At 39.3% G+C, this 24,903-nt stretch overlaps 2 protein-coding genes across 2 annotated transcripts; one reads left to right on the top strand and one right to left on the bottom strand.

Annotated features, from left to right (window-relative positions):
• The first annotated feature begins 2,852 nt into the window (after nucleotides 1–2,852).
• LOC121510703 (transmembrane protein 229B-like) lies at nucleotides 2,853–7,283 on the top strand. The gene is made up of 2 exons (XM_041788887.1): nucleotides 2,853–2,890; nucleotides 6,793–7,283. The coding sequence occupies exon 2, from the start codon at nucleotides 6,876–6,878 to the stop codon at nucleotides 7,281–7,283; it is 408 nt and encodes a 135-aa protein (XP_041644821.1). The 5' UTR covers nucleotides 2,853–2,890; nucleotides 6,793–6,875.
• A 989-nt stretch (nucleotides 7,284–8,272) lies between these two features.
• haao (3-hydroxyanthranilate 3,4-dioxygenase) lies at nucleotides 8,273–24,680 on the bottom strand. The gene is made up of 11 exons (XM_041788953.1): nucleotides 24,567–24,680; nucleotides 20,574–20,733; nucleotides 16,227–16,305; nucleotides 14,948–15,031; nucleotides 13,252–13,358; nucleotides 13,048–13,137; nucleotides 12,911–12,954; nucleotides 12,166–12,311; nucleotides 11,196–11,264; nucleotides 10,978–11,060; nucleotides 8,273–10,523 (listed from the first exon to the last, which is right to left on the bottom strand). The coding sequence occupies exons 2-11, from the start codon at nucleotides 20,660–20,662 to the stop codon at nucleotides 10,451–10,453; spliced, it is 864 nt and encodes a 287-aa protein (XP_041644887.1). The 5' UTR covers nucleotides 20,663–20,733; nucleotides 24,567–24,680; the 3' UTR covers nucleotides 8,273–10,450.
• Nucleotides 24,681–24,903: the final 223 nt, after the last annotated feature.

Raw genomic sequence — 24,903 nt, 5'->3', positions numbered from 1 at the left:
TTAACCCATTTTTTGCCAATTATTATAACTACTTTTGCCCCATTTTTGGCACATTTTTTGGAACTTTTTGCCACATGTAATCCCTTTTTGCTACCTTTTTGCCACTTTTTGGCTAATTTTGCTATTGTTTGGCCATTTCTTGCCATTTTCCCCATCACTTTTAACCCCTTTTAACCACCTCTGAACAACTTTAACCCTTCTTTGCCACCTTATTGACACTTTCAACCCATTTATGCCACCTTTTCGCCAATTTTATCCCACTTTTGACTTTGTTTGACCTCTTTTTGCCTAATTTCGCCCTTTATTATCACTTTGAACCCATTTCTACCACCTTTTACAACATTTAATCCTTTTATGCCACTTGTAACCCATTTTGACACTATTTTGACACTTTGAACAAGTTTTTGCCAATTTTGAACCCATTGTTTGGCCACTTTTTAAACCAATTTTCATCCATTTCTGACTTTGTTTTGCCACTTTTTGTCCAAATTTTGCCATGTTTATCCATCACTTTTAACCCATTTTTGCGACCTTTTGCCATCTCCATGATCCCAAAGTTGGCCGGGCCCCAGAAAGCTCTCCCCTTATTTCCCCTTATAGACCACCTTGACTGTAACCTTATTTAGAAAGTCTATTTTGTATTGATTTAAATGTGGTGTGCCTTGAGATTTTGGCTTTTGAAAGTTTGAAAACCACTGATCTAGACAGTCACCTATTGACCAATGACAGCTGGAATTGGCAACCCCAAATGGGATGAGTGGTATAGAGAATGGATGAATGTATTGTTCTCATTTAAACATCTGTGTTTTGTACTTTATGCCTCAGCAAAGTACATCATCAGGTGTGAATAAAAAGTTAAATATTATGTCTGTTTTGTTTTCTTTTTTTAAATATTGGGCTGCAGAGGCACAGATTATGGAAACAGAAGGCTATAATGACAATAGATTTGACACATTCAAAGGCATAAGTCATGTCTGCTATGTCATCTGGTCAACATCATCAGCAAGAGAAAGGAGGAGTAAAGTGTTTTAATATTTGGCTGTGTAAAAGTACTCTGATGTATTACTTTCATTTGTCAAAGTAATTTTAAAGTGATGGCTGTATTTTATCTAATTAGGTATTTTACCAAGTTTCAAATTGTGAACATGAAGGAAGTATTTAGTGATAATGTGTTGATTATCAAGTAATTACTCATAATATTGTGGCACTCTCCTGTGATTGGGTGGTATGGTACCCTCAACCTAGTCCTCTGACCTTAACCCTCATGATATTCTGACAATTCTTAGTCATTAGGAGGTATTAGGAGGTACAAAGTAATTTCTTAGAAAAAAGATGATAATTTTCTATATAAGTCGCTTGATATTTCCCAGGAACTTTGGTCCTTCCTGAATAATTTTCAAGTAATTTTTAGGGAGAGGGGTTAGGGGTTTAGGGTTAGGGAGTTAGGGTGAGGGTTAGGGGGTTAGGGTTAGGGGGTTAGGGTTAGGGAGTTAGGTGAGGGTTAGGGAGTTAGGGTTAGGATTAGGGGGTTAGGTTTAGGGAGTTAGGGTTAGGGGGTTAGGGTTAGGATTAGGGAGTTAGGGTTAGGGAGTTAGGGTTAGGGAGTTAGGGTTAGGGGGTTAGGATTAGGATTAGGGGGTTAGGGTTAGGGAGTTAGGGAGTTAGGGTTAGGATTAGGGGGTTAGGGTTAGGGAGTTAAGGTTAGGGTTAGGGAGTTAGGGTTAGGGAGTTAGGGAGTTAGGGTTAGGATTAGGGGGTTAGGGTTAGGGAGTTAAGGTTAGGGTTAGGGAGTTAGGGTTAGGGGGTTAGGGAGTTAGGGTTAGGGGGTTGGGTTAGGGTTAGGGAGTTAGGGTTAGGGTTAGGGTTAGGATTAGGGGGTTAGGGCTAGGGAGTTAGGGTTAGGGGGTTAGTGTAATGTATGAAAATTACAACCACCCCACCCCTCACCCAGTGTTGTTTGGAGAAGGAGATGAAGGAGGAGGTACAGACCAATACATTATTTAGGGAATTCCAGATGGGCACCACCCTGATAGTGGGGGTTAGGGTTAGGGACAGGGGGTTCGGGAGTTGGGGAAGGAGAGGCACAGACATAGTCATTGTTAGGGTTAGGGGTCTGGGGTTTAGGGTTAGGTTTTGTAAAATGTCATTCCAATTGCTAAGTAATTACCATTATTATGAAATTACTCTGTAATTGTTGTAGAGTTAAAGGGTAAGTATTAGGTCATTAGTTTTACCATAAACGGTTAGGTTCAGGGTAACAGAGTTGACAAACCTAACCAGCATTTGCAGATTATTAACAAAAGAGGAAGATTATCCTATTTTGTGTGCCCAGAACATTTTTCATTTCGCAGAATCATCAAGAGAGGTGAACATTTTTTCAGAGCCGATACTTTCTTACTGTAACTTGAATAAAGGAGATGAATCAGTCCTTCTACTTTTACCAGTCTCCTTTCACACGAGTATCTGTACTTCTACTGTGAGTACTTTTGGCCCCTCTGCCAATTGCTCAGCCCTTCTGTGTAAAAGTGATAATAAACCAGGATATAGTGCACATGCACAGCATTAAAAACATAAAAACTTTAAATTCCCTCTGAATCACAGCAAAGACTGAATCCCAGGTACACGTCCACTGATGACAACGACTCCACGACCCACTTTAGGGTCCTGGCCACACATCCTCTTCAGGTTTCTGCTTCCTGTTCATGACCTCATGCACACACACTGTTACGGTGATAACGTGGAGCCGCTTAATGTTTAGCCAGAGACACACACACGCTGACACACACACGGTGAAGCAGAGGGATTACAGAGACACACAGATACACATGCAGCTCAGGGATGGAGGAGAGAAAGGTTCCTGTGAGGAGGAAACCAGGTGATACCCCAACAGGTGAGAGTCAGACTGTTTATTATGCTGATAATTAATATTTATCACTGATCAGTGTTGATTATTGGTTAATGGCTATTGAGTTTAGTAGGAACTGTCAGGTTTTATTAGTAGTATAGTAAATGTTCCTCTCTCAGTCTTATCTGCATCTACCTGGACGTTCTAGCAGAGATATATGGAGCTTTTACATTTTTTTTAAAGCTTTTATTTTGGTGGTTCCAGCAACTATTTAATCATTGATGTTTTATTTAGAAAGGTAATCAAACAAGAGGAGAAGGAGTCTGTTTCTGGAGATTTGGGTTAAAGGGAAAGAGTTCTTTTTTTTTTTTTCAGTGTAAGTCAGAGAAATAAAAACACCAGAAACACAAAATAAACACATTTAACAAAATACATATGAGTTTGTGATAAAAACAAAGCTACAATTGTTGTATTTGTTAATTGTTTACCCTTAATTCTTCTAATTAGTAAACCATTTTAATTTTCCAGTCTGATATGCAGAATAATCGGTTGATTTTCAGGATTAATTTGTGATTTGTGTCCCTGACTCCTGCTCAGGTAGATCGGGTGAGAGAGGTGAAGATCCACAGCAGGACGGTTATTAATTCTATTTTAGAGAGCGGAGTGAAAACCTGCTGGAGATAATCCTCTGAGTGACTAATCTAAGCTATTAGCCTGTTAATCCACATCGGTGTGTCACACACTTAGGGGAGGAAACGGAGCCGTTAACACACTCTCAGTTTAGATGCTACCGCCTAACAGAGGAAATAAACAAGCTTAAAAGATACAAGACTGGCTAATTTACAACAACCCAATAAAGATTGTTATGAAATTAAACAGTAGAAAGCTTCAGGTCAAAATCTTTCTTTATTAAATATAACTGTTTTATCAAAAGAAGAAAACAAATCAGTACTCAGCCAAAGACAGCTGATAAATTAATTATTTGTGTCGCATTAAAATTAGAACTATCAGCATTAACACATTAGTGGTGGTGCAATTATGGTCCATCCTTGCTTATTTAATTTTTCTGTCCCATTCATCACATTCTTTATTATCCCTCTCAGCACACTTTGGTTAGGCCACTGCAGTGTCTCCCTGCAGCCACATTGATGTGAAATATGTGCACCACTGATCCTAAACGTCTCATCTTTCTCTTGCCTCATGTTAGGAAAATTAAAAATAAATGACAGCTCAGTGGACAAGTCAAAAGTCAGCTGTATCTTGTGTTATCAAACATTTACAGTGCCTTAAAGAAGTATTTATCCCCCTGGATGTTTGACCCTTTTATTGGTTTTATTAAAAAAAATGCACAAATACTTTCATGTCAAAATGAAAACAGATTTCTACAAAGTAGTGTCATTTAAAAAATGTGTAAGTTAAAATAAGTGATTGCATAAATATCCACATTTACCTTGTTGTCTTTAAACCATTTCTGTGTAGCTCTCAGTCAATGCTTTGTGTCACTGTCTTGCTGGACAATAAATCTTCTCCCATGCCATAGTTCTCTTGTAGACTGAATAAAATTGTCTTCCAGGATTTTCCTGTATTTTGCTCATTTTACTTTCTACCTTTAAAAGCCGGCTGGCTGCCAAAAGTATCCCCACAGCATGATGCTGCCACCAGGGTGCTTCATGGGGATGGTGTGTTTGTGGTGATATCCAGTGTTTGGTGTCTGGTGGCCTCTCATCAGACTGAAGATCTTTCTTCCAAATGACCACAGTCTCCCACATGCCTTTTGGTGAACTCTGGTGGAGATTTAATACTAACAATTGTTGTCTGCAGAGTCTCTCCCATCTCAGCTGCTGAAGCTTGTAACTCCTTCAGAGTAGTCACAGGAGTCTTGATGGCCTCTCCTACTCTTCTCCTTCTTGCACAATTATGAGGATGGCCTGATCTAGGCAGATTTACACATGTGCCAGATTCCTTTATATTTCTTTATGATGGATTTAATTGAACTCCTGTGAATGTTCATAGCCTCAAAACGTTTTTTTGTACTCATCCTGTGACTTATGCTATTCAAAAACCTTTTCTCTGAGTTGCTTGAAGTGTTCTTTTGTCTTTCTGGTGTAATGGTAGCCAGGAATACTGGTTAACCAGTCACTACTTATATCACTTGTAACACATTCACTGCATTATGCTTATCCCCATTTTACTTTGCAAAAATTAATTGGACATTAAAGACGTTTTTTTGTATTTTTCTTTAGTCAAAAAGCCCAACTATATTGACTATGATGATTTATAAAATCAATAAAAGGGTAAAACATGCAAGAGGGTGATTACTTTTCATAGGCACTTTCTTTTTATACTGTTTCCTTAGCTTCCTTTTTTAATCCATAACAAGTTCCTTTTTTCCATGGTTAAGTTCATATCATAACTTTTGATCATCCTACTGTCTTTTCTACCAAAGTAAAAGCAGGCCTGTATCCAAACAGTTAAATGCAAAATAGTCAAATTTCAAAATGTGACAAAAAAAGGGGCATTTGTCATGATTACTTATAAAAATTCTGGTAATTAAAAAGAAAAAATGTAATTGTTTGACATCCCTAACCAAAATATATTCTATCTATTCTATATATTCTATCAGTAACCAAGTCCTTCTACATGTGACCTAAACGTGTATCCCTTTAATGCAGTAGTCCTATATTTAACACAGTTTTAAAGGAACATTTCACTGATTTTAGGTTACAAGAACTTTAATGTTCTTCTTTGAAGGAAGTTTTATGAACTGTCTTTGTGTTCCTGTAAATGTTTTTTACATGTTTGTTTTAAAGGGATATATTTCTGGGTTTTTTTGAGTTGGGTCTTGTAAGATTCTTGGCAATAGTAGTGATCTTATCTTCCAGTGATTTTAGTGTGCATTACCCCTTTAAGAAGACTTGCTAGGTGTACTGGCAGGGAGTTGCTTTTCTGCCAACAAAATCAGCAGTGTTAATTCAACATCTACATAGTTTAATTTAAGTGTCAGTATCATCAACAACACTACATATGGTTAAAACTACACTTTTAAAGGCATTAAATATTTTAAAGAACACGTTCTGCAGATGGAGTCTCAGCAGGAAGAAAGAGAGAGGAGAGAAACTTTAGATGAGACTGGTTAACACTGGAGATCCTGAGTTGTTGGTGATGCAGATGTGCAAACTGTGAGTCTACAAACACAGAGAGCAACTGTTGTCTCGAGTGAAACTTCAAAAAATATTGTTAGAACATTTCTGATCGAGGATAGCAGCTCACAGATGCCTGCAGCCTGCATCACTCCCCATCCAGAGTTCCCTGCTGTACTGACTGCCAGAGTTTTCTCTTTCTTCAACTTTCTGAAGATATATCGGAGAAACCAACAACTACCAGAAGAGCTGAATGGAAATATGTCATCCAACTAATTTCATGGCTGTTGCTTTATTCTTTTAATGGCTGATAATTTAGACAGGCTACAGTCGGCACGACATGTTTGAAACTTTGTGTCAGCTGTTGAAGTTGAAAACTGAGCGGAAAGTATTAGTTTTAGTTTAATTTGTTGTTGTGTCCTCTGAAGAAACCCACAGACCCTACAAATGATGAGATAAGGTGGATGAGCAGGTAGCTGGTAGCCAAGCTTGCATTTCAAAATAGTGCCAAACACAGAGGCTTTCTGGGTGAAATACAACACTTCAAACGCTTTCTGTAAAGGGTACAATTGAGCTAACATCGTTGGACATTGTTGTCTCATTTTTACCTTAAACACACTAAATTACGTGGAGCAACTGTACCCATCCTTAGCATTAGCTTAGCTTCTCCAAGCATGTAAAGGGGAAATGCACACTGAAAGCTCTGGAGGCTAATTTTACTACTGTTTCCAAAGACCTCATGTAACCGAACTTCAAAAATACCAACATGTCCCTTAAGTTGAACAATGAAATATTTCTGTGTTCCAGTTTGTGAAGTTAAAAATGGCACCACAGCATGGTCACATGTTCCTGGTGATAATGATGACGATGGCGGCCCACCTTCCACTGCCATGCGTCTCTACGTGTACGCTCTGCACGGCTGTCTCTGTGAGGTGGTTTTCACTGCTCTATTGGACAGTCTCAAATCGGGGGACGTGAGGCTGGGGGGCCACAGCAGCCTCTGGGCGCTGCCCATGTATGCCTCTGCCATCTTTGTGATTGAGCGTCTTAGGCTCCGCCTCCTGGAGCGATCGCTGAGCGTCCGTCTCACCGCCTACACCCTGTTCATCTATTTGTGGGAGTTCAGCTGGGGCACTGGTCTCAGCCTGCTGGGGGCGTGTCCCTGGGATTACTCAGGTTATACGTATAACCTGCGAGGACTGGTGACTCTGGAGTACGCCGTGTTCTGGGCAGTGGCGGCATTTATCGCAGAGAGTCATGTGATCAGGAACACACTGAGGATGAGACTGAAAAACTGAGCTGATTGGTCTTTCCTGATCAGTGACCTTCAAAATGACGGTACTCTGCACAATAATGACAAGTTTTTCTATTGTTTTGTTTGTTTTGATGTGTGCAAGAAGTGGGTGCTGCCACCATGATGTTTTGTGAACTACACCACCCTCAACCTTCCATTGGCGACTCAGGCCTTGTCCACATGAGACAAAAACGATATATTTCAGTTTGAAAACGTTTGCTGTAAACACAGGATCATTACAGGAAATGTCCGCGTAAGCACAGAACCACTGAAAATGACTGAAATCGCTGTTGTATGTATACCAGGCCTGTAAGTGGCGCTGTAAAGTCTGCCTCCTGCAGTTGTAAAGCAGCACAGGGATTTTTTCCAGATATGTTTATGATTTCAAGCTTATTTAATGTTAAATAACTTTTGAGTCATACATTGTAGCCACTCCTTTCCGTCTTGCAGCATGCTGTTTTAACGACACTATCCATGCCTTCTTGGGGGACTTTCAGGGGCATCTTAAGAGTAACGCCACACCAGTATCTCTAATATTAAACGTCTTTTTTATCCCCTTTTAACCTTTTCTTTCAGATGTCTTTGTCCCTACCTTCTGCTGCACGAACCCAACGCTATAATCCGCCACTGTCGTTTTGGGTTGACCCATGCATGCGGCTTAAGTGGGCTATGCTATGTATGATGTAATCATTTCAAGAAAGACGTGGTTGGCTGTCCAAACGGAGATGAAACAGTAGGCGAATACAGATTTGTTCACTCTGGGACCCAATTTCAAAAAATTGTGTTTAACGGCCTTTTCGTGTGGATGAAACGCCGATATGACAAAAATCTTTTGCACATACTCCTGAATTTGTCTCCATGTGGACGAGGCCTAAAACCATCATCGTCTTCTTTTATGACCATATTTGGACAAGAGGATAAACATCTTTACTTTTACATCCTGTTGACACAGTCACTAATACTAGCAGTCCTAGTAAAAGTAAAAAGGACAAGTTGAAATTAAAGTTTTAATTTACATGAATTTACATTTGATTTACAGCTATACAGTGCAATTTACAGTTTTCTATTAACAGTAACATAATCATGTTTCCACTATGAACACAGAAATGAGGGAATGATTTATAACATCACCTACAGGTAGAAATGAGCACACCAGCACAGTGAGCACATTTTAACTTCTGATACAGTTAGGACTAGTTTAATCTGCAGCAAAGCATCATGGTCGGTTTAATTATCAAATATCTGTTTTATGGATGCCCTGTTATAAAAGTTTATCTTTTAAAAGTCCATAAACATTAAATGTTTTCAGTTCAGTATTAATATTGGGGCATTTATATCACTTATTGAGATGAAGATAATTTTAAGTTTTGTATTAATTTTTCAGTTTATTAGAAAGACTAAGGGTTTTCTTAGGACAGGAAGCTGAAAATAGCTGTAACATGCACAGTAAAATAAACTTAAAATAAAGTGTAGATCAGTATAATGTAGGGATTAGTGTCAAAATCCAGTACAGATACGGTACTGGCAGCAACACATCCAAAACTGAATTACAGCACAGGTGTCGTTGCTTCCTTTGGATACCCCACCACCCCAATGCAACCCCCTGCCACTCCAAGTTGTGAACTTTGTGTGATTTATGTAAACTCACTTTATTTCAGCCAACATAAATGTCTTTTAATTGTTTTATTGTTTGGAGTAATGTCTCTTATCTGCTTCCATTTTCATACCGAGGAAACTGACCAACACATTTACTTTATTGTTTGCCTCTGTTGCACAGGTTTCCACTATTTAGGCTAACCAGACAGCTTTAATCTCAGCTTTCAACACACTTCTTTTCTCTCAAAAGCATTGATTCAGGCACCATTCAGGCATGGGAACCATATAAAAGCTATGAAGTAAGCACCAGAATCAGAAAAATAAAAAAAATTACCAACTCTCATCCAATATCTCTAAAGATATTTGTTGGAGTTCGAGTATATAGAGGAATATACTACACTCAGTGACCACTTTATTAGGTACACCTGTTCGGTGAAATAGCAGGAACCAATAAATTTAAGCATAATGATTTGGTAAAGGCTGTGTACTGAAGTTCAAACCAAGTATAAGAATGGGAAGAAATGTGATTTATATGACTTAAATGTGCCATGGCTGTTGGTGGTTAAACAGGCTTTCATTTTTTAATGCCAAATTCTGACCCTGCTATTCAAATGCTGCAACAGAAATCGAAACTAATTGGAAGATGAGATCTTACAGAAAGATTTTACAGTCTTCTTTTGTCCAATTCTAGTGAGCCTGTGTGAACTTCAGCTTCATTTGCTTGAGCTTAGATGACTGATGACAACCAGTGTGGTTAAAACAAGCAGTTGTTGAATTATTGTTGCCTTTCTTAGAGCTCCATTTTTTCTTTCAGACCATTCCCTGTAGACACTTGGGTCTCAATGGTTGGGTTAGGACACAAAAGTGGGTTGGGACCCAAACGCCATTTTCAGTGGGTCGTGGACATGTGCCTAGTAAAAAAAATCTGTCTAACACATGCTTTTATTTTGAAGGCCATGTCTCCATCTCTTTGTTTTGGCAGATCTTTTGTGCCAACTAATGTCCATAGTTCCCAATTTTTCATTGTTATGATTGAAAAAATAAGAATTTTGGAATCAGGATTTGTTGTTAAGGAGTTCATGGTGTGGCCTGACATGCTGAGAACCACAACTGAAGATCCTAGAGATGCTTGTGTGTGAAAATCCAAGTAGATCAGCAGACAGCCCACCAGACCACCACCAGCTATGGCACGTTTAAAGACACTTAAATCACTTTTCCTCCCCATTCTGATGGTTTGAACTTCAGCGGGTCATTTTGACCATGTTTATTTGTCTAAATGAATTGGTTGCTGTCACATAATTGGCTAATGAGGGTTGTGATAATAAGAAGTTAACAGGTATACCTAATAAAGTGACCAGTGAGTGTACATCTGGTCTGCCAGGTGTGTGACTCCTGCTTTGCTCTGACTTTATCAGTGTGCTCTTGGCATCAACAAACAGTCAGCTTTGTGTTAAATAACTGTTGGCTGATATTTAAAATCTAATAACTCTTATATCTTGATTTAGTGCTCATTTATATTAAATCTACTCTCCAATCATAATACTGTGTATATTACAGATGTGATGTTGAGGGTCTTCAGGGTCTCTTCCTCTCTGGGTTCTGGACCACAAACAGAGCTACAGTCCCCTCCTCCCTCATCCACTCGTACCTGTACAAACACAACAAAGGTTACTTCCTGCAGATAAAATCACGCTACATCTTCATTTTTATATGATAAGTCTATTATTCATTAATATTATGGGTAAGCAGAGTGTCTATGTATGCTTTGTGATTTGTTGTTAATATTTAACAGTAAACAGTGCTGTGACATTTTATTAGGGTTTTCATTATGAAGCTCAGGAAACTGCAGAATGCTCTGATAAAGTGTTTTTTAAAGTAGATTCATTATGATCTCCACCGTCAATCCACAAAGAAATGTTCTGTTTGAAATCCAGCACAAATTTCACTAAATCATAGCTTTAATCTCTCAAAAGATGTTTACATCATTTTTACATCATAATTGTTTGAGCTCAATGATGAAATTAAACATGGAGAAAGAAAAGCCTCAGTGCCTGTCTTACTGTTTTCACACAGTCAGTTATTGATTTTGAACATTGACTCACTGTTGGTGCTCAGGGACGAGTAAACTGTCTCCTGCAGAGAGTCTGAACTGGTGCTGGTTCATGCTCACTACAGAGCTTCCCTCCTGATGAACAATAATAATAAGAAAGAGGATTAAACAGACTGACAGGAAACAGCTCTGACTAACAGGGTGAGTTATGTCAGCGACTCCTGAAGGTACAACAGCTGCAGAATAAAGAATTAGTTTAGGGAAACAAACCATCTGCCAGATCCAGACATCACTCTGCTGCACGGTTGACACTGTGTGACCAGGTCCAAATAGCTTCACCTGTAATAATACACACACACAGTATAAATTCAGCAGAGTGAGGCATTGTCGTTAATCATTAACTGTAATAACTTAATGATAAATTACAGAAATCAGCAATGAAGGCTTGGTAGTATGGAAGCCCATTTCCACCAAATAAAAAAGGAAAAATATGAAAGTAAAAAAAAATCTTAAGTCATAATTATGAGATGGAAAGTAAAATATATGAAATAAAAAGTCAAAATTATTTTATCTCATAAGTATGACTTTATTTCTCACTATTTCAACTTTTTATCTCTTTCATTTGACTTTTTATCTCAATATTTTGACTTCTTATCTCATGATTAGGACTTTATAATCTCATAATTTTGACTTTTTATTTCATGATTTTTTTTCTCATAATTTTGATTTTTTTTATCTCATGATTAGGACTTTGTCATCTCATAATCTTTCCTTTTTTGCTCATGATTTTGACTCTTTATCTTATGACTTTTTGTATCATAATTTTGACTTTTATCTCATAATTAGGACTTTGTATCTCATAATTTCAACTTTACATTTCATAATTTAGACTTTTTATCCCATTTTTATGACTTTTTATGTCATAATTTTGACTTTTTTCTTTTTATCTCACAATTATGACTTTTTTAATCTCATAATTTCAAATTTTTATCTCATCATTATGACCTATGATTTTGTTTTTTATTGCCTAACTTCCACATTTCTCTCTTTTAAGTGGCAGAAATGGCCTTCTATATAGGCTTCCATATTATTATCATATAAAAAAATGGCTGTAGTATATCTATCTAAACATCATGCGAGGTGTTTTTATAATTTATTTCAATGAATCTGTAGCTCATTTTTACATCATTGACTGTCAGGATTCAATATTGTTAAACATATTTTTATTATCAAGGCAAACCTGTGTTTCAAACTGCTCTCCAAACATGTCAATCTGTCCCCTACTGGTCAGAGCTGGTCTCTGTTTGTCCAACCAGAGTTTGAAGCAGAATGGAGACATGACCTTCATGGAATTCATCTGGAACGGAGGGTCCCTGAACACCTCATCTGGTTACACAAAAAAAACATTAGGGTTTAAATAAAGTGGTCATCATCACAACCATCATCATCATCATCATTGTAGCCTCTGATAAACATCACAGAGATCTTACAGACAAAATCTGACTCAGAGAACAATGGCTGACTTGTTATTCTGGTGTTTCCCGAGGTGAGAGTTAAGTGGGAGCCATGTCTTTCTTTTCAGTTTGCAGCATCATTTCAGATGAATACATCTAAGGGTGACCATGTGTTCAGATAAAGTGAAGTGAATGCCTCTCCTCCAGATATGTCTGTAAATAAAGTCATTTCTTGACTCAGTCCACCCCTGAGGCGTGCCCTTTACTTCTTGTTTAACTGTAAATAGTAAGTTATAGGTTTCAGTCTGGATTACTACAGCAGTAGAAGTCTGACAAAGAAACAGATGTTCCTGTGATTTCCTCAGATAAAAGGTCTGAAGGTTGGTGAAATAAAAACATTAGCATGCAGATGTGTAAAAGGGACAATGTCTAGCTTTTTCAGGTCTGTCCTAAAGAGGAGAAGAAACAGATACAACATCTGACTCTTTGAATAGAGATTATGTTGACACAAGATGCTTTAGACGGACTCACTTGGATCAGGCTTCCCTGTCCTGAACTGCTCTGACTCCATAAACCTGCAGGACAACAAACACAACCAGGCTGAATGATTTATTGATTGGCACTGATAAACTGATGTATTGATATATTAATATGTCTGATGTTCTCACTCTTTGATGACAGGTACCAGCTGAGTTCCCAGGTCCTCACAGTAGAACCACCTCTCAAACAGAATATCAGTGCTGTTCTCCACATAGTACCTGAAGGAACCAACATAGTCACATATTCTAATAAACAATTTAGATCAAACCCTCTGAGATATCTGCTAACTGTAACAGTATATATTATTAGGTTTGAGAAACAGAGTGTGTGACCTGAGGCAGTCTGTCTCTGTCAGCAGTCGTCTCCTCTCCACCACCAGACCTACGGTGTTGGCCTCTCTCTGAGGAGAGTGAGGGATGCGAGCTGGAAGCAGGAACATCTGAGTAACAAAGAGATACACAAAGAAGTCAATGCTAGACAAAATGACAGAGAAAGAGTGCAGGGACGGATTTGAGGACTCAGTGGTTCTATAAATATGAGTACTGCTTACAATCAGTTCAAAATGCTGCAGCCAGACTGTTAACCAGAACCAGCCACCGCTCCCACATCAAACCCATTCTTGTGTCTCTCCTCTGGCCTCTAGTGAAATTCAGAATCAACTACAAAACCCTGATACACACACTGAAAGCACTGCATGGCCCTGCCTCTAGTTACATTTCTGACCTCCTTGTTCCATATATCCCCTCTGGTCCACTCAGATCATCTGATCTCAGCCTTCTGTTAATCCCTCCATCAGACCTCAGAATTAAAAGTGATCAGGCTTTTTCTGTTCTAGCCCCCACCCTGTGGAAAAAACTCCCACAGTCCATCAGGTCAGCAGAGTCGCTGAGAATGTTTCAGAAAACAAGTGCTGTTACACGATTAAAAAATTAATCAAGTTATTCAAATCACTACACTGTGATTAATCACAGCATTTTTTAAAAGTTTAAGTATATTTTTATGTTTTAAGATTTTTAAAGGTTGGGATTGTCAAGTGTTTTATTTTTATTCTTTTAATTCTATGAAAAGCACATTGGAAGTGCTGATCTGAGTCCTTAAAGATACCACTATCAATACTTTCTATAGTTTGGTGGAAAGACAAAATTAGGGCAAATATTTAAACTACCAGTGGTCTCAGCTGAGTAGAGCTTGAGTTAAAAAACCATGATTCAGTCTGTCACATCTATTCTAACTCAAATATAAACATATATTCACACTGTATTTATTGAAATTTATCATCAAAAACTAAATTTTCCCATTTTTATGTGACATTTGAACATATCATAACATATAGAATACAGGCGTCTAATTTACTGAGGTTACCTGAACGCATCCTAATTTCCATCTTCAGCTCCTAAAGTTCACTAATTAACTTCTGTTTTGCCAGTTCCACCACAGATTTCTACACTGGATCAATATTGTTATCAAACAGGACTTACTCAAAGCTTTGGAGCACTTTTCAGCATTTATCTGAGCAGCTAAAGAAGAAAATTGTCCTGAAGCAGCTGAACAGAGTGGTATGACCACGGCTTGATCCCGTGTTGTTGTTAGTGTCTTTGCTAACATTAGCAAACATGTGCTTTACCTGAAGGTGGAACTTAAGAGTCGCTGTGCTTCGGTGTAAAGACAGTTCATCACTGCAGCATGTACCCACAGTTTTGGTTTATTCTTAACTAACATTCTCCAGCTTTTTAAAAAGAAAACTGCCATTAAGCAGACCTGGGTCTGTCTCCTCACTCATCACTGCTGGCTGTGTCTGACCCTCTCACCCCTTCACCCCCAGGCACGTAAACATCCGCGCTGGAGGACTACGGGAGCAAGCTGTGGTCAAACTTATTCATATAATTTAACTGTGTTATGATTTTTTTAACATGTTAAGGTTCAAGATTAATCACAAGCGGTAAGGCATTAATGTTAACAGACATAAAATAAAGTTTTACTTACTTACTATGAATATGAGTGTAAATGTAAATCCAATACAGATCTCACCTCTCCCTCCTTGATGTGCACGTCTTTGTGTTTGCCGTCTTCGATCACCTTCAGACACATGTCACCCTGCAGCTGGTAGAACAGCTGTCCAACACAAAGCAACATTTACTTAAGATTATATCATTTTAATCACCAGACGGTGTTATCAGACAGAGTAATGTAGAAAAAAGAAGTCTTGTTTTCATCGGTTGCTGTGTGAAGTGACTAGCCTGTGTGTGACTGAGATTTCAAAACATTTGCAGCCTGCGGGACAATGAGACATCCTGAGGGCCGGGCTAGATAGGCCGGGAGTGTCAAAGTCAATCGCGGATTCTGAATTTAGGTCTAACCTAAGAGCCTAACAAGGTCAACATTTAACCATTAACTTTCAATCTCATTTTTACCAGAATAAAATGTGACAAAAATAACACTGATTATAAATCATTCTGAGATGATTTTTGTAATTTAACACGGACATTTTCAATCCTTAAGGTTAACATTTTTATACTGGAGGAAATCTGCAGACCTCATACCGGTGGGCCAGTAATAGAAAGATCGTATGTTTATTGGGCCGGATTTGGCCGCGGGCCTTGAGTTTGACACCCCTGGTGTAGGGCAACCAGACAGAGTGAAAGGCACAATGAAACCTTCCATTCTTGATTTGGGATGTTCATGGTAGTGGTGTGTGTAGAAGTGGGTATGCTCAAATCTGTTGCAGTAAAATGTGAATGACAGGTGTCATGTAGGTCTTATGAATATCCCTTTAAATGAAGTGTTACAAGCTATTCTTCGTATGGCTTCTTTTTATTTTATTTCTTTTAAGAATGGCCTTAACCACTGCTTTGTTGTTTGGCTCTGCAGCATACAAGTCAAAGAAAAAATTCTGCCTTTGCATTAAAAAATACAAAATAAAGTATTTTTCTTTATATAAATTTTGTCATATTTATACAATCAAAAACACATTTGCTGTTTTGCAGCATTCATCACATATTAACTGCATTTAAGACATGACTGAGGAAAGATCAAGCGCACTCTTAAAACACGTAACTGACTGTTGATTAACAGCATGTTAAATGTGCTGGTCACATGCTCATCGGCCACATTTGCTGTGTAAAATCCTGACAGCTCAGCAGCAGCAGTTGTTTCTGCTGTGTGCATGGAGTGTTTTTTTTTCCAAGAGCTTTAACTGTCAGATGGAGCGAGCTGACCATAAAGACAGTAAACTGTAGTTTTAAAGAAGTGAAATCAGGAACAGAAAGTAAAATAACATCAGATATATTTCTACAGAACAATCACTGACTTCCTCTCCCTCCTCGATGTGATAATCCTTCCTGGTGTTTGGACCCCCGACAAACATGATGTTCAGCTGAGAGAAATGCCTGAGGGAGACGAGAGAAACTCCTGTGAGAAATTGTGGAAAAAAAGACTTGTAATCATACTTTATTACATTAAACCTAACGTCCATTCATGATCTGGATGTCTCTGCAGAAAGGACTGTGGATGTCTAAGACCCTGTTTACACCTCACATTAACATCCATGCAGGATAATCAGCCACTGAGTGGTAGTCTTTAGGGTTGTAAGCACCTAATGACAGTCATCTGATATGTGATTGCTCAGACAGCAGATCTATGTAGCCTTGGATGCTTTCATCTGGTGGTTTGGTAGTGTAGATGCTCGTGTGTACCAGCCCACATTAAAGCCCTGTCAGCTGATGGAGTCTGCAGCAGTATAACAACAACCTAAAGAGGCGAGAAATGCCTAACTTAGTCACATTAGACTTTGAATTCAGAACTAGTTCCCCAATAACCTTGCAGAACAGATGTACTGGCCAGACAGCCTACTGTCATCAGGCCAGTCCATCTTGAAAAGCTCCAATCTACATCATTTGTGCCAAACCAGCAACAGTTCTGGCCAATCAGCGCCGTTTGAGGAGAACAAGGCGGGAGCTACAGACGGGGTTTTTTTGTTCAGTAGGCAGATAACAATGACTACCACCAGTGTAGCAGTTATGGTGGCAGTTTTAGCAGAGCTGGGCTACATTGCTTTATCAAAACAAGAGGCTTCAGCATGAATTTTAGCCACCGAGAAGCTCAGCAGTTCAAATACTATGGCAGGGCTAGCCCGTATAGCTGAGGTTAGCTTTGGAGCTACGCATTTGTCTTATTGCTTGGATTGGCCAGTCATGAATGTGACAGACAGAACGTATGTCCAATCACTCCCTAGAATTTTTTAAATGTACGGCCCTTCCCAAATGTTTTGTACTGTATTGGAGGTTTCACAAATAAATGTGAGATATTTACATGAAATGAATTTACGAAACAGTCTAACTTGCATGTCAGGTGAGTTCCCCAACAAAGTTTATTTAGATAGAATATCAGCATCTCCCTTGAGAGCATGTTTATGACAAAACAAGGGGGAAAAGCTGTTAAAAAGGCGCTTCTAGCCTCCTAGCTTGTGGCTATTTCACCTTTATACATTGTTGCTGCCAGAACATCACTGCACATTACAAGGATGCCTCACCACAACTCGGGATGCCTAACATGCTTTTAAAGGAAACAGTGGAATACAAATACACTTCATGGGGTAGTGGTCTGATTGAAATGATAGACCACAACAAACCAGCAAATTATAAACATTTTGATTGGGCTTTGGTCACCAAGTGAGTTCTGGTCACAGGTCATGACTGGAACAGAAAGTTAATGTAACACATGTATCCCTGCAGAAAAGACTCTGGATGTCTAAACATTTACATGTTTGGTAAAGTTGAGCAACAGTTGTATCTCAGCTAGGCAACTTAACAGGAGTACTTTTTCACAGACTCTATGTTTTACTTATTGGCCAAAACGCCATGCATGCTATCCCTCTAGCTTACAGTTATACCTGAAAGCAGACAATGCAACATCTTTGCTTCAAATTTATGCTCATTGACTTCCAGGTCAAAGTTCAGTGTGGTCTCTGGAGCTTGTGCAGAACGCCTCACCAAGGTAAAGTCAATTACAGTGTATACATGTGAGTGAGTCTCCAATCACATCATGTAGATGTGTTGGTAACTCTTTGAGAAATTTGATTTAGTTTGAATCAAGGTCATTACAGTTCACTTAAACTAATTAACTAAAACTAAAACTCAAAAATCATTTAAGTTAACTAAAACTAAAAAAAACTAAGCTTTACCAAAAAATGGAAAATAACTAAAACTAAAACACTTACAAAACTGATTGAAAAAAAAAAAAATAGAGACAAAATATTCATAGTTTTCGTCTTTGACATGACCATACTGACTGGCACCTACACTCAAGTCTGAGGAGTGTAAAATCACCTGAACTGATTGGTTAAGAGTTCACAGTTGTAGTTTTATGTCTGGAGTTGTAGCCAAAAATCATCTTTAAATAAATCAAATGATAAGTGAAGAGTAGGACGTTCACTCAGCCCTGACATGTGACTGAAAAAAAATCTAAAACTAACACTAAAACTAATAAAAACTCAACCAAACAAAGCATTTTTGCAAAATAGAAACTAAACTAAAAAAAACAGCAGTAAAACCTAATGAAAACTGAACTGAAACTGAGCACAGAAAGTGAAAATGAAATCAAAATAAAAACTCATGAAAATCCAAAACTATTATAACCTTGGTTTAAATTCGGTGTGACTGACATGTTTACATGTATTTTAAAGGTTCTGTTTAATGAGCCACAGACGGTCTAGAGCACTTACCTTCAACTGACGGCCATAGGGCCATAGCAGAACCCCTAAAACAGTGGTTCTCAACTGGTCTAGCATCAGGACCCACCACCATGTCCTTAAAGGCAAATCACGACCCAAAGTTCCTATGTTTTACAATCGCATCTAAATGCTTTAAATGGAAAAATAGTGCAGCAGAAATGGAACAAAAGATGTAATGAAACAAAATGGCTGAGACTTATCCTTCAAAATAAAAGCACATCACAGGTTTTTGACTCTTTTTTCCAGGCACACTTTGGCAACCCACTGAAAATGGCTTCATGACTCTTGGATTGTGACCCAAAGGTCAGGAATCAATGCCCTAAAGTTTTCCATTTGGCTCCCAAAAAATCTTTAAATTTAGGAAATGTGCAGAGGAAAATGATGTCTTGGTTTTTAGGGCATCTTTTGCTTTTAAATCCCTACAGCTATTAAATTGACCCTAAACAGTTAACATTGTACCAGTATTATCAGAAATGACTTCTGAATGCTTTCTGGCAGAAATCCTTCTGTCAGCCATTGTAAATAAACATTATGCATGCACACTAAAAACTCCTGTGTTAAAACCAACCCAATTCCGGTTGTTTTTAACCCAACCTCAGGGTATAAAGCGACCGGCACTGTCCTGGTGTTAATTTAACCAGGAAAAATGTGTTATTCATTTAACCCAGATTAATGGGTTGAGGTGTGACACCATGAGTGAGGGGGTCAATGTTGCAGACCACCCTGTCTGTATGTCACCACATCTATGGTTCAGAATAAAAAATAGCCGCTCATGTTTCCTGTGCGAGAGCTTGACAAAGTCAGTCAACTTGTCTGGATGATGAAACTAGAAAAGCACCCAAAAAATGTAGACTTCCACCATTAGCCCTGTCCCCCAATAGTGAAGAGTCCTTTAAAAACATTACAGGACCTAGACAGTGATCAGGTTCAGCTGATCACTCTCTCTCTGGTGGGGTGGAGACACAGCGAGGCAAAACATTGGCTTCGCCACATGTGGAAGTCATGATGGATCCACTGCCTGCCAGTGCCAACCGATGCACTGACAGTCTCACCCATGGTTTTGGAAAATTTTGAGCAACAAGGTGTCAACCCAGAGCATGGGATACTCGGATATGTTAACCCAGAAATATAATTAACTCAAGCAACCCAGAAATTGGAATTACCCTTTCACGAGAAAAAGGGTTAATTTCTGAAAATTGACACAGAAATACAACCCAACCCTTGCAACCCAGGAATTGTGTTGATTAAATAACACAGAACTTTTAGAGTGTGGCAAAAGCATGCCTACCATGACAGTTATCCTGATTAAAGCTGCAGTTTTATGAACCAGCTTTCAATGTCAGGCTCTTAGAGAATGCAATTTACCTGAGAATCAACACAAATAACATGTTTCCTGCACATGTTTTTACACCAATCAAGACACCATATTAGAGTAAAACCCTGTGATGGACAGCCACAGAAATATGGAGCCAAATTATTTCAATCATCCCCCTGTGGCTGGCTGTAGACATGACTGGTTTCAGTGCTAAAATGATGTATATTTGAAAATAAAATAAAGACACTATGTGAACTACACCAAAAATATTAATTTTAGTTTAGTTTATTTGAAAGTCCGGCCTCCACAGCCTCTGTCAAGACTAAATCTGTCCCTTAGGTTGCACCTCATTAATAGAAGCTAGTCTTCTAAGCAAATCTGACCTGTGGCTCCTTTCCTGCATGTCATTCCCCACTCTCTCACTGGTTTTCCAACACTATCCACTGTTGTGTCCTCTCTGAATAAAGGCAAACGCTTTAAAATAAATCCTTTAAAAATCCCCTTTTAGAAAGACTACCACAGCAGTTTGTCTTTTTATGACATCATGCAGACGTACAGTGTCTCTGCAGACAGGACTCTGGATTTCTGCATGTCTCAGTAAAAGGACTCACATGAGTTTGTTGCAGACTGGAGGCAGGAAGGCGTTCCTGTTTTGAGAGATCCATGTCTCCACGTTGACCACAGTGTTTCTCTGACTCATTTTTGTGTCTCCTTCTCTGTCTCGGTCCTCTGTGATCGACCTGCTGCTTTGATCGGCTTTAAACTGTCTGACTGAGAATCAAAGTCCAAAAAGAAGAAGTGGGAGTAGGTTGAGGAGGTGGAGCTCTGCTGACAGGTTAAAGGTTGATTTTAACACACAGTCATTCTCTGTTTACCTGCTGGAATCCATTCTGTCACATAATGAGCAGATTAAGTTCATCAATAACCAGCTATTAGACTTACAAGGTGGAAAAAATCAGTTTATGTAATCAGGTTAAGTTTATTCAACAGGCAGAGATCAACACCTGAGCAGGTACAGTCACCAATAAGACTGAGGTACAAGCATAAGAGAACAGTCTCAGTGGGCTTTAAGACTTTGAAACCAGGGGTATCAGATGATCTGGCATGCCAGATGGATGTGTTTCACACATCCGTCTAGGAAAACCACTCATAGACAGTATTTGGGAAAGGGCAGAGCCTTTGAAAAAAAAACCCAGAGGGTGATTTGATGAACGTTCTGTCTGTCACATCTTTACGGGCCAATCAGAGAAACAAAACACGTGACGTAGCTGCTACCGAGCTGCGCCCCTACCAAAGGAGTAAACACCATAGAGACAGAACTGAACATGGCTACTGTAGACATGTCAGTAAACTACTTTTGTCACTTTTGAAAAGAAAACAACTCAATGCTCAGTGTCGTGAAGTTCTGATGAAACTGACGCTTTAGCAGCATTCATGGTAACGTCTTCCACCATAAATGCACCGGCCTCTTGTTGCTGCTTGCACACGATCGCTGATTGGTCCTGTCACTTTCTAACTGGGCCCAGATGGTTCAGATGGGAGCTTTGCTAGATGGATTCACCAGTGAGAAACACAGAAAAGGGAGGAATGACGTTTCCTCCTAGGATTTCCTGATACTTTAATGAATCCATCTTGCCTTCCACATGTTGCAGGTTTCCAGTGCCACAGGATGCAAAGCAGCCCCAGAGCATCACCTAGCCAAGCTCAACTGTGATCACAGTGTTCTTTTCAGTGTATGCTTCATTCTTCTTCCTCCAGACATACCGCTGATTGATCGTGCCAAACAGTTCCAGCTTAGAGCCTATTGGAGGCGATTTCTCTTGTGTTTTTGGGCCAGTTGTGGTGCATGTCTGGGAGTTCTGGCACGGAAACAGGCTACGTTTGGTATACGCCTTACTGTACTCACTGAAACCTCAGGCCCTGTTGCCACTGTGTCTAGCTGGAGGGCTTTTGCAGTCACCTGAGGGTTTTTAACAACCTGCCTTCTCATATACAGTGCTGTGAAAAAGTATTTGCCCCCTTTCTGATCCCTGATTTTTTCACATATTTATCATACTTACATATTTCTGATCATCAAACCAATTTTAATATTGCACAAAGACAACCCAAGTAAATAGAAAATGCATTTTTTAATGATGATTTTATTTATCAAGGGGGGAAAAAATCCAAACATATCTGGCCCTTTGTGAAAAAGTCATTGCCCCCATGAAGTCATGAGTTAACTGTGATTAACCATAGTTCAATTTCACTGGCCACTCCCAGGCCTGATTACCACCAGATTTGTTGAATGAAGAAATCACTTAAATAGAAGCTGTCACACAAAGTGAAGTAGACTACAAGATCTTGAAAAGAAACACATCATGCCATGATCCAAAGAAATTCAAGAACAAATGAGAAACAAAGTGACTGAAATCTATCAGTCTGGAAAAGGTTAACAAGCCATTTCCAAGGCTTTGGGACTCCAGCAAATCACAGTCAGAGCCATTATCCACAAATGGAGAAAACCGGGAACAGTGGTGAATCTTCCCAGGAGTGGTCAGCCAACCAAAATGACTCCAAGAGTGAAACAACGACTCATCCAGGAGGTCACAAAAGAACCCAGAACCACATCCAAAGAACTGCAGGCCTCACTGGCCTCTGTTACAATGGCATCCATGGGAGAGTTCCAAGGCCAAATCCACTACTGACAGAAAGGAACACAAAGACTCATCTCACATTTGCAAAGAAACATCTTGATGATCCCCAAGACTTTTGGAGAAATATTCTGTGGACTGACGAGACAAAAGTTGAACTTTTTGGAAGGTGTGTGGCCCGTTACATCTGGAGTAAAAATAACACAGCATTTGATAAAAAGAACATCATGCCAACAGTCAAACATGGTGGTGGCAATGTGATGGTCTGGGGCTGCTTTGCTGCTTCAGGACCTGGACCACTTGCTGTGATTGATGGAGCAATGAATTCTGCTGTCTACCAGAAAATCCTGAAGGCCAATATCCTGCCATCAGTTCATGCCCTCAAACTCAAGTGCTCTTGGGTTATGCAGCAGGACAACCACCCGAAATATACCAGCAAGTCCACCTCTGCATGGCTAAAAAACCCAAAATTAAGGTTTTGGGGTGGCCCAGTCAAAGCCTGGACTTAAATCCAACTGAGATGCTGTGGTGTGACCTTAAACGGGCAGTTCATGCTTGAAAACCCTCCAATATGGCTGAGTTAAAACAATTCTGCGAAGAAAAGTGGGCCAAAATTCCTCCACGGGGATGCTGAAGACTCATCACCAGTTATCACAAACGACTGATTTCAGTTATTGCTGCCAAGGGTGGAACAACCAGTTATTAGGTTCAGGGGGCAATTACTTTTTCACACAGGGTCAGATAGGTTTGGATTTTGTTTTCCCTTAATAAATAAAATCATCATTCAGAAACTGCATTTTCTATTTACTTGGGTTGTCTTTGTGAGATATTAAAATTGGTTTGATGACCCGAAACATTTAAGTGTGATAAATATGCAAAAAAGTCAGGAATCAGAAAGGGGGTAAATACTTTTTCACTGCACTGTATCTGGTTGCAGCCATTTATAGCTTCCTTTAACTGAAGCTGCGAACCATGCTTCCAAAGATGTCTCTAGGAACATTCAGTACCTTTGCTATCTTTTTGTATCCTGTTCCTTGTTTGTGAAGGGCAATGATCTCTTCTCTTAACTTTTTGCACCATTCTTTTGACTCTGCCATAACATGCAGTAACATGCAGTCAGGGGACTCTCAACAAACCCCTCCTAGTTGAGGTATTTCATGTGCAGCTCAAGCAAATCTGGTGCTTGATTAGCAGCATCAGGTGTAATTGAAACAACACTGGTTTTGAGTATTTGAGCTGTTGTGAGAGATTCTGTTCAGGGGTTGAACAATTCTGAGACTGGAGAAGTCAGTATAAGTTGCATTTTCAGTTGAATTTCGGGAAACCACTTGAAGAATTAGTTGTGTTGAGCTATTTCAGTTTGGGTTTTTTTAATTTGTTCATTGCAAACAGCTCAAAATTTTCACAATAAACCGGATTTTTCAGTGAGGGTTGGATAATTCTGATTAAAACTGTATACAAGCACAGAGGCTACACAAATTAGAATTATTAGAATTATTAGAATTAAAATAATTTTCATACATCAGTATCGATATAATAATTTCCACTTTATATTTTTTATTAAGGCTGAGCCCTGCCGCCTAGGCATATCAAACCTAGCTTTTCTAGTTACGTGACCTCCAATATGCAATTTGCATCCCTCACCACCTAACAGAAGCTGAGCCTACTGAACACCTCCCTCTGCTACTGGCTGCTTGACTTCCTGACTTGAGACCTTAGTCAGTTCTTAAGAAAACCGCCACACTGAACACTGCAGTCCCTCAGGGTTGTGTGCTCAGTCCACTGCTGTTCACTCCGCTGTTTCACAACTGTGCTGCACCACACAGCACCAATCATATCACATTTGCTGATAATGCAACCATGGTTGTTCTCAGTGAGCGTAATGAGTCAGCTTACAGAGAGGAAGTAAAGCTAACAGACTCGTACAGTGAACAACCCATCCCTGAACAAAACAGAGAGATGGTTACTGACCTCAGGAGAACACAAGGCAACCCCCTGGTTGAGGATCAACACGCCCTGCATGAAGGTTGAGAGTAAAACCAAACTGTCTACCTACTTCCCTAAACACCAGCACTGCAGCCAGTAAGACCAGCAGTGCAGCGGCTGGCAATGCCAAGTGTAAACTTGTACCTCCCACCCACACATCTCAGAGTGACTATCAAGAGCATTCCTATTGGCTGTATCATTTCCTGGTTTACAGATTGCACCATCTCAACCACAAATCCGACAAAGGAAATTGAGAACAGCTGGAAATAATCATCAGATCCTCTTTGCTTGCCATCGTGGAAATGTGCCATTCACGCTGCCC

Source organism: Cheilinus undulatus, linkage group 6 (assembly GCF_018320785.1).
Source record: "Cheilinus undulatus linkage group 6, ASM1832078v1, whole genome shotgun sequence".
NCBI lineage: Eukaryota > Metazoa > Chordata > Actinopteri > Labriformes > Labridae > Cheilinus > Cheilinus undulatus.
Note: the sequence above shows the minus strand (reverse complement) of the source record. Positions and strands in the feature narration are given on the sequence as shown.